This window comes from Cetorhinus maximus, unplaced genomic scaffold, assembly GCF_964194155.1.
Source record: "Cetorhinus maximus unplaced genomic scaffold, sCetMax3.hap1.1 HAP1_SCAFFOLD_4269, whole genome shotgun sequence".
In the NCBI taxonomy this organism is placed as follows: domain Eukaryota; kingdom Metazoa; phylum Chordata; class Chondrichthyes; order Lamniformes; family Cetorhinidae; genus Cetorhinus; species Cetorhinus maximus.
In genome coordinates, this window is record NW_027600173.1 from 1,849 (window position 1) to 10,000 (window position 8,152).

At 55.3% G+C, this 8,152-nt stretch overlaps 1 protein-coding gene across 1 annotated transcript in view; it reads left to right on the forward strand.

Annotated features, from left to right (window-relative positions):
- Window positions 1-419: 419 nt before the first annotated feature.
- LOC144678431 (FACT complex subunit SPT16-like) overlaps window positions 420-8,152 on the forward strand; it is a gene marked incomplete at both ends in the record, with an annotated part of 15,209 nt that continues 7,476 nt past the window's right edge. The window contains 4 exons of the mRNA XM_078538215.1: window positions 420-572; window positions 1,245-1,391; window positions 3,811-3,962; window positions 4,377-4,549. Of these exons, the coding sequence (XP_078394341.1) occupies window positions 420-572; window positions 1,245-1,391; window positions 3,811-3,962; window positions 4,377-4,549 (625 nt within the window). The remainder of the gene's footprint in view (window positions 573-1,244; window positions 1,392-3,810; window positions 3,963-4,376; window positions 4,550-8,152) is intronic.

Here is an 8,152-nt window from a genome sequence, read left to right on the forward strand (position 1 = left end):
TGGGGGGGGGTGGTCTTCGGGTCATGTGCGAGGAACTGGGATCGTTCTCCTCGGAGCGGAGGAGGTGAAGGGAGGGGTGGGTGGGAGGGAGATCGAATGGAGGCGCTCGGAGTGGCGAGGGGTTTGGACGGAGTAAACATGGAGAAGCCGTGTCCAGTGGCCGGAGGCCGGTGACCAGAGGGGGGACAGACTGAAGAGAATCGGCTAGAGAACCGGAGGGAGTTGGAAGGGGGAAGAAGGACATGAGGAGAGAATGTTTCTATGTGAGGTTCACCAGCGACGGCCCTGCTGCTGGCTGCAGTCTCCCTCCTTGGGGGGGTGGAGGGGGGGGTGATGGGTTTGGGGGAGAGAGAGTGGGGCTGGCAGAGGGGAGGGAGATCGCTGACTGTTTGCCTGACCTGACACCCCTCCCCTTCCAGAACGAGAGTAACAAGACCAATTTCGACAAGATGATCGAAGCCATCAAGGACAGTAAAAACGGGAAGGCCATCGGAGTTTTCGGGAAGGACAAGTTCCCCGGAGAGTTCATGAAGTCCTGGAACGACTGCCTGAATAAGGAGGGGCTGGAGAAGGTACAGTACAGGGAGCTTTACTCTGTATCTAACCCCGTGCTGTACCTGTCCTGGGAGTGTTTGATGGGGACAGTGTAGAGGGAGCTTTACTCTGTATCTAACCCCGTGCTGTACCTGTCCTGGGAGTGTTTGATGGGGACGGTGTAGAGGGAGCTTTACTCTGTATCTAACCCCGTGCTGTATCTGTCCTGGGAGTGTTTGATGGGGACAGTGTAGAGGGAGCTTTACTCTGTATCTAACCCCGTGCTGTACCTGTCCTGGGAGTGTTTGATGGGAACGGTGTAGAGGGAGCTTTACTCTGTGTCTAACCCCATGCTGTACCTGTCCTGGGAGTGTTTGATGGGGACAGTGTAGAGGGGGATTTACTCTGTATCTAACCCCGTGCTGTACCTGTCCTGGGAGTGTTTGATGGGGACAGTGTAGAGGGAGCTTTACTCTGTATCTAACCCCGTGCTGTACCTGTCCTGGGAGTGTTTGATGGGAACGGTGTAGAGGGAGCTTTACTCTGTATCTAACCCCGTGCTGTACCTGTCCTGGGAGTGTTTGATGGGGACAGTGTAGAGGGAGCTTTACTCTGTATCTAACCCCGTGCTGTACCTGTCCTGGGAGTGTTTGATGGGGGACGGTGCAGAGGGAGATTTTACCCTGTATCTAACCCTGCGGCATTCCCAGGTGGACATGAGCGCGACAGTCGCCTACACCCTGGCGGTGAAGGAGGACGGGGAATTGAATGCCATGAAGAAAGCCGCCACCATCACCTCCGAGGTCTTCAACAAGTTCTTCAAGGAGCGCGTGATGGAGATCGTGGACGCTGACGAGGTAAGGGAACCGTGTCTTTTCTGTCCGGGGGAGGGGGTGGGGGGAGGCTAGAATTCAAGGGGCTGGAAGTCAGGCTTTGGCTAGCCAGTGCCCTGGTTAGGCCACACATGGAGTTGGCGGATGCCGTTCTGAGCCGCGCTCCCTCGGACGGACTCGGTGTCCTTGGCGGGGAGCGCGCCCGAACGACAACCTGGAAGAGAACGTGTCTATTTTGTCTCTTAAACACGGCAAGTCACGACCCGGAAAGCGATGCCTTGAACGGGTTCAATAAATTTCAAATCGGAAACCAGATAAATAATGAGGGGGGGAAAAAAACACACCAGGTACGAAGAGCAGAGAGGGGAGTGAAATTGAGTTTAATAGCTGCCGAGGTGGAGTTGGAAGTCTCTTTGCAAACGGCAGTTGATGCTGGATCAATTCGTTTTAAACCTGAGATGGAGAGATTTTTTTTTTATTAACGAGCGGTTTTACAAGTACAGAGCCAAGGCGTAGAGATCATGGAGTTAGGTCACAGATCAGCCACGATCAGTCTTTGTAATTAGACTCTGTAGACTGTTTGCTGCAGTGTTAATAACTAGACTCTGTGGACCGCTGCAGTCTTGGTCACTAAACCCTGTAGACTATTTGCATTGTTTGTAATTGGACCCTGTCTAGACTGTTTGCCAAAGGCTTTGTCACTAGACTCAGAACCACACGGTGCAGAAGAGGCCCTTCGGCCCATCGAGCCTGCACCGACACGTGAGAAACACCTGACCTGCCTACCTAATCCCATTGACCAGCACTTGGCCCCATAGCCTTGAATGTTATGACGTGCCAAGTGCTCTTCCAGGTACTTTTTAAAGGATGTGAGGCTAACCCGCCTCCACCACCCTCCCAGGTAGTGCATTCTAGACCCTCACCACCCTCTGGGTAAAAAAGTTCCCCCCCCCCCCCAAAACCTCCTGCCCCTCACCTTGAACTTATGCCCCCTCTCGTGACTGACCCTTCAACTAAGGGGAACAGCTGCTCCCTATCCACCCTGTCCATGCCCCTCATAATCTTGTACACCTCGATCAGGTCACCCCTCAGTCTTCTCTGCTCCAACGAAAACAACCCAAGTCTATCCCAACCTCTCTTCATCACTTAAATGTTTCATCCCCAGGCAACATCCTGGTGAATCTCCTCTGCACCCCCTCCAGTGCCATCACATCCTTCCTATAATGTGGCGACCAGAACTGCACACAGTACTCCAGCTGTGGCCTCACCAAGGATCTATACAACTCCCAACATCACCTTCCTACTTTTGTAATCTATGCCTCAATTGATAAAGGCAAGTGTCCCATATGCCTTTTTTACCACCCCACTAACATGCCCCTCCGCCTTCAGAGATCTATGGACACACACACGCCAAGGTCCCTTTGTTCCTCAGGACTTCCTGGTGTCATGCCGTTCACACTGTAGACTGTTGGCTGCATTGTTTGGAACTAGACTCTGCAGACTGTTGGCTGCATTGTTTGGAACTAGACTCTGTAGACTGTTGGCTGCAGTTTTTGTAACTAGACTCTGCAGACTGTTTGCTGCATTATTTGGAACTAGACTCTGCAGACTGTTGGCTGCATTATTTGGAACTAGACTCTGTAGACTGTTGGCTGCATTGTTTGGAACTAGACTCTGCAGACTGTTTGCTGCATTATTTGGAACTAGACTCTGCAGACTGTTGGCTGCATTATTTGGAACTAGACTCTGTAGACTGTTGGCTGCATTATTTGGAACTAGACTATGCAGACTGTTGGCTGCATTATTTGGAACTAGACTCTGCAGACTGTTGGCTGCATTATTTGGAACTAGACTCTGCAGACTGTTGGCTGCATTATTTGGAACTAGACTCTGTAGACTGTTGGCTGCATTGTTTGGAACTAGACTCTGTAGACTGTTTGCTGCATTGTTTGGAACTAGACTCTGTAGACTGTTTGCTGCATTGTTTGGAACTAGACTCCATAGACCGTTGGCTGCAGTTTTTGTAACTAGACTCTGTAGACTGTTGGCTGCAGTTTTTGTAACTAGACTCTGCAGACTGTTGGTTGCATTGTTTGGAACTAGACTCTGTAGACTGTTGGCTGCAGTGTTTGTAACTAGACTCTGCAGACTGTTTGCAGACTTTTTAACGAGACGGTAGACTGCTGCAGATTTTTAAACCAGACTCTGTAGACTGTTAGATGAAGTGCTCTGTTCCAACAGGCCCTGCTTGCTGTGCAAATCGACTTTGTTAGGGAGTTAAGCTGCCAGCGGCGAGTCCAGTCCGGAAGGTCCGCCCCCACCAGCAGCCTATTGGCTGACGGCAGCGACCGCTCAACTGCTGCGACCGCCTGTTATAAGATGGCGGCGGCTGCTGCTGCTGCTGTCTGGGTTTTAACCGCTCTCTCTCTCCTTGTCGCGACAGAAAGTACGGCACAGTAAGCTCGCGGAGTCAGTGGAGAAGGCGATCGAGGAGAAAAAGTACTTGGCTGGAGCAGACCCATCCACGGTGGAGATGTGCTACCCGCCCATCATCCAGAGCGGAGGCAACTACAACCTCAAGTTCAGCGTGGTCAGGTACCAGCCTGCGGGGTGGCGGGGGTGTGGGTGGTGTTCGACAGGGCGGTGTAGAGGGAGCTTTACTCTGTGTCTAACCCCGTGCTGTACCTGTCCTGGGAGTGTTTGATGGGGACGGTGTAGAGGGAGCTTTACTCTGTATCTAACCCTGTCCTGGGAGTGTTTGATGGGGACGGTGTAGAGGGAGCTTTACTCTGTACCTAACCCCGTGCTGTACCTGTCCTGGGAGTGTTTGATGGGGACGATGTAGAGGGAGCTTTACTCTGTACCTAACCCCGTGCTGTACCTGTCCTGGGAGTGTTTGATGGGGACGGTGTAGAGGGAGCTTTGCTCTGTATCTAACCCTGTCCTGGGAGTGTTTGATGGGGACGGTGCTGTCGGACTGTTTAACGCTGCCCATTTGCCTCCTCACAGTGACAAGAACCACATGCACTTTGGGGCCATCACGTGCGCGATGGGGATCCGCTACAAGTCGTACTGCTCCAACATCGTGCGCACCCTGATGGTCGACCCACCCCAGGAGATGCAGGACACCTATAACTTCCTGCTGCAGATCGAGGATGAGCTGCTGAAGGAGATGAAGAACGGTGAGTGCCCGGGGTGGGGGTGAAGGCTCCGTCGGTCACCCCAACCCCTTCCCCATTCCGAACTTTGAGGTTGTAAACTGGATTGGGAATTGGCTGTGTGGGAGAAGACAGAGAGTGGTAGTGGACGATTGCTTCTCAGACTGGAGGTCTGTGACTAGTGGTGCCTCAGGGATCTGTGCTGGGACCATTGCTGTTTGTTGTCTGTATCAATGATCTGGATGATAATGTGGTAAATTGGATCAGCGAGTTTGCTGATGACACTAAGATTGGAGGCGTTGTGGACAGCGAGGAAGGCTTTCAAAGCTTGCAGAGAGATCTGGACCAACTGGAAAAATGGTCCAGAAAATGGCAGATGGAATTTAATGCGGAAAAGTGTGAGGTGTTGCATTTTGGAAGGTCAGACCAAGGTAGGACATACACAGTAAATGGTAGGGCACTGAGGAGTGCGGAGGATCAAAGGGATCTGGGAGTTCAGATACATCATTCCCTGAAAGTGGCGTCACAGGTAGACAGGGTTGTAAAGAAAGCTTTTGGCATACTGGCCTTCATAAATCAAAGTATTGAGTATAGGAGTCGGGATGTTATGGTTGAGGTTGTATAAGACATTGGTGAGGCCAACTTTGGAGTATGGTGTGCAGTTCTGGTCGCCTAACTACAGGAAGGATATCAGTAAGATTGAGAGAGTTGCAGAGAAGATTTACTAGGATGTTGCCGGGTCTTCAGGAGTTGAGTTACAGGGAAAGATTAAACAGGTTAGGACTGTATTCCTTGGAGCGTAGAAGGATGAGGGGAGATTTGATAGAAGTTTACAAAATTGTGAGGGGTATAGACAGAGTAAACGCGAATAGGCTCTTCCCACTTAGATTAGGAGAGATAAACACCAGAGGACATGGCTTTAGGGTGAAAGGAGAAAGGTTTAGGGGGAACTTCTTCACTCAGAGAGTGGTGAGAGTGTGGAACGAGCTACCATCTGACGTGGTAAATGTGGGCTCACTCTTAAGTTTGAAGAATAATTTGGATAGATACATGGATGGGAGAGTATGGAGGGTTATGGACTGGGTGCAGGTCAGTGGGACTAGCGGAATAATATTTTGGCACAGACTAGAAGGGCCGAATGGCCTGTTTTCTGTGCTGTGGTGTTCTATGGTTCTATGGTCTCTGTCCACTCTGCCCCCTCCCCATCCCTGGGACCCTTCTGGTTAAACCTTCTCCGCAACCCTCCCCACCCCACACCCCCCCCCCCCGGCAAGGTGCTCAACAGCCTCCCTGAAGTGCCAGGCCCCAGAGTCCAGCCCGTCTGCTGCAGAGGGCATTGGAGAAAGGTTGCTGTGCAGGATAAGAGCTCCTGGAGGCCGGTTTTGGGGGTGTGACACGTAAGCATGGGTAGGGGATTGGCTCAGTGACGGGAAGCGGTCAGGATGAATGGTCCCTTTGTGGGTCTGGCTGGCCCCCGGCTGTTGAACATCTCTGCCCGCGACCTGGGCGATGGGACCGGGCGTATCGGAGCCCGGCTTGCAGAGTGACATCGAGGCAGCTGGGAAAGCAAGCTGCGGGGAGGGAACCGAGGCTGCGGGGAGGATAGTGAGGCCGCGGGGAGGATAGCGAGGCCGCGGGGAGGATAGCGAGGCTGCGGGGAGGATACCGAGGCTGCGGGGAGGATAGCGAGGCTGCGGGGAGGGATAGCGAGGCTGCGGGGAGGATAGCGAGGCCGCGGGGAGGATAGTGAGGCCGCGGGGAGGGAACCGTGGCTGCGGGGAGGATAGTGAGGCCGCGGGGAGGATAGCGAGGCCGCGGGGAGGATAGCGAGGCTGCGGGGAGGATACCGAGGCTGCGGGGAGGATAGCGAGGCTGCGGGGAGGATACCGAGGCTGCGGGGAGGATAGCGAGGCTGCGGGGAGGGATAGCGAGGCTGCGGGGAGGATAGCGAGGCTGCGGGGAGGGATAGCGAGGCTGCGGGGAGGGATAGCGAGGCTGCGGGGAGGGTACCGGGCCTGCGGGGAGGGATAGCGAGGCTGCGGGGAGGGATAGCGAGGCTGCGGGGAGGATAGCGAGGCTGCGGGGAGGGGTAGCGAGGCTGCGGGGAGGGATAGCGAGGCTGTGGGGAGGATAGCGAGGCTGCGGGGAGGGATAGCGAGGGGGCTGCGGGGAGGGATAGCGAGGGGGCTGCGGGGAGGGATAGCGAGGGGGCTGCGGGGAGGATAGCGGGGCTGCGGGGAGGATAGCGAGGCTGCGGGGAGGGATACGGAGGCTGCGGGGAGGGATACGGAGGCTGCGGGGAGGGATACGGAGGCTGCGGGGAGGGATAGCGAGGCTGCGGGGAGGATACCGAGGCTGCGGGGAGGATACCGAGGCTGCGGGGAGGATACCGAGGCTGCGGGCAGGATACCGAGGCGTCCTGGTGCACGATCAACGGAGAAAGTGAGCGCGCAGGTGCACCGGGCGATTAGGATGGCAAATGGACTGTTGGCCTTCACTGCCAAGGGGGGAGGTGGAGTATAAAAGTGTGGGAAGCTTTGCTGCAGCTGCGCAGGGCGTTGGCGAGGTGGCACCCAGAATACTTTGTTCGTGGGGGATTCTAGAACGAGGGGGGGGGCGGAGACACAATTTGAAAATGAGGGGTCTCCCGACGGAGACGAGGAAGGATTCCCTCTCTCGGAGGGTTGTCCGTCTGTGGAGCAATCTCACTCCCCGGAGAGCGGTGGAGGCCGGGTCACTGACCCGATCCCAGGCCGAGTTAGACAGACTTTTTGATCGACGAGGGAGTGGAGGGTGAGGAGCCGCGATTATATCAGCCGTGGCCTGACTGAATGGCGGAGCAGGCTCGAGGGCTGAATGGCCTCCTCCTGTTCCTGTGTAACAGGCTCGAGGGCTGAAGGGGGCCTCCTCCTGTTCCTGTGTAACAGGCTCGAGGAGAGGGGCTGAATGGCCGCCTCCTGTTCCTGTGTAACAGGCTCGAGGAGAGGGGCTGAATGGCCTCCTCCTGTTCATGAGTAACAGGCTTGAGGAGGAGGGGGCTGAATGGCCTCCTCCTGTTCCTGTGTAACAGGCTCGAGGGCTGAAGGGGGCCTCCTCCTGTTCCTGTGTAACAGGCTCGAGGAGAGGGGCTGAATGGCCGCCTCCTGTTCCTGTGTAACAGTCTCGAGGGCTGAATGGGGCCTCCTCCTGTTCCTGTGTAACAGGCTCGAGGAGAGGGGCTGAATGGCCGCCTCCTGTTCCTGTGTAACAGGCTCGAGGGGCTGAATGGCCTCCTCCTGTTCCTGTGTAACAGGCTCGAGGGCTGAATGGGGCCTCCTCCTGTTCCTGTGCAACAGGCTCGAGGAGAGGGGCTGAATGGCCTCCTCCTGTTCCTGTGTAACAGGCTCGAGGAGGAGGGGCTGAATGGCCTCCTCCTGTTCCTGTGTAACAGGCTCGAGGAGAGGGGCTGAATGGCCTCCTCCTGTTCATGAGTAACAGGCTCGAGGAGGAGGGGGCTGAATGGCCTCCTCCTGTTCCTGTGTAACAGGCTCGAGGAGGAGGGGCTGAATGGCCTCCTCCTGTTCCTGTGGAGCAGGCTCGAGGAGGGGGCTGAATGGCCTCCTCCTGTTCCTGTGTAATAGGCTGGAG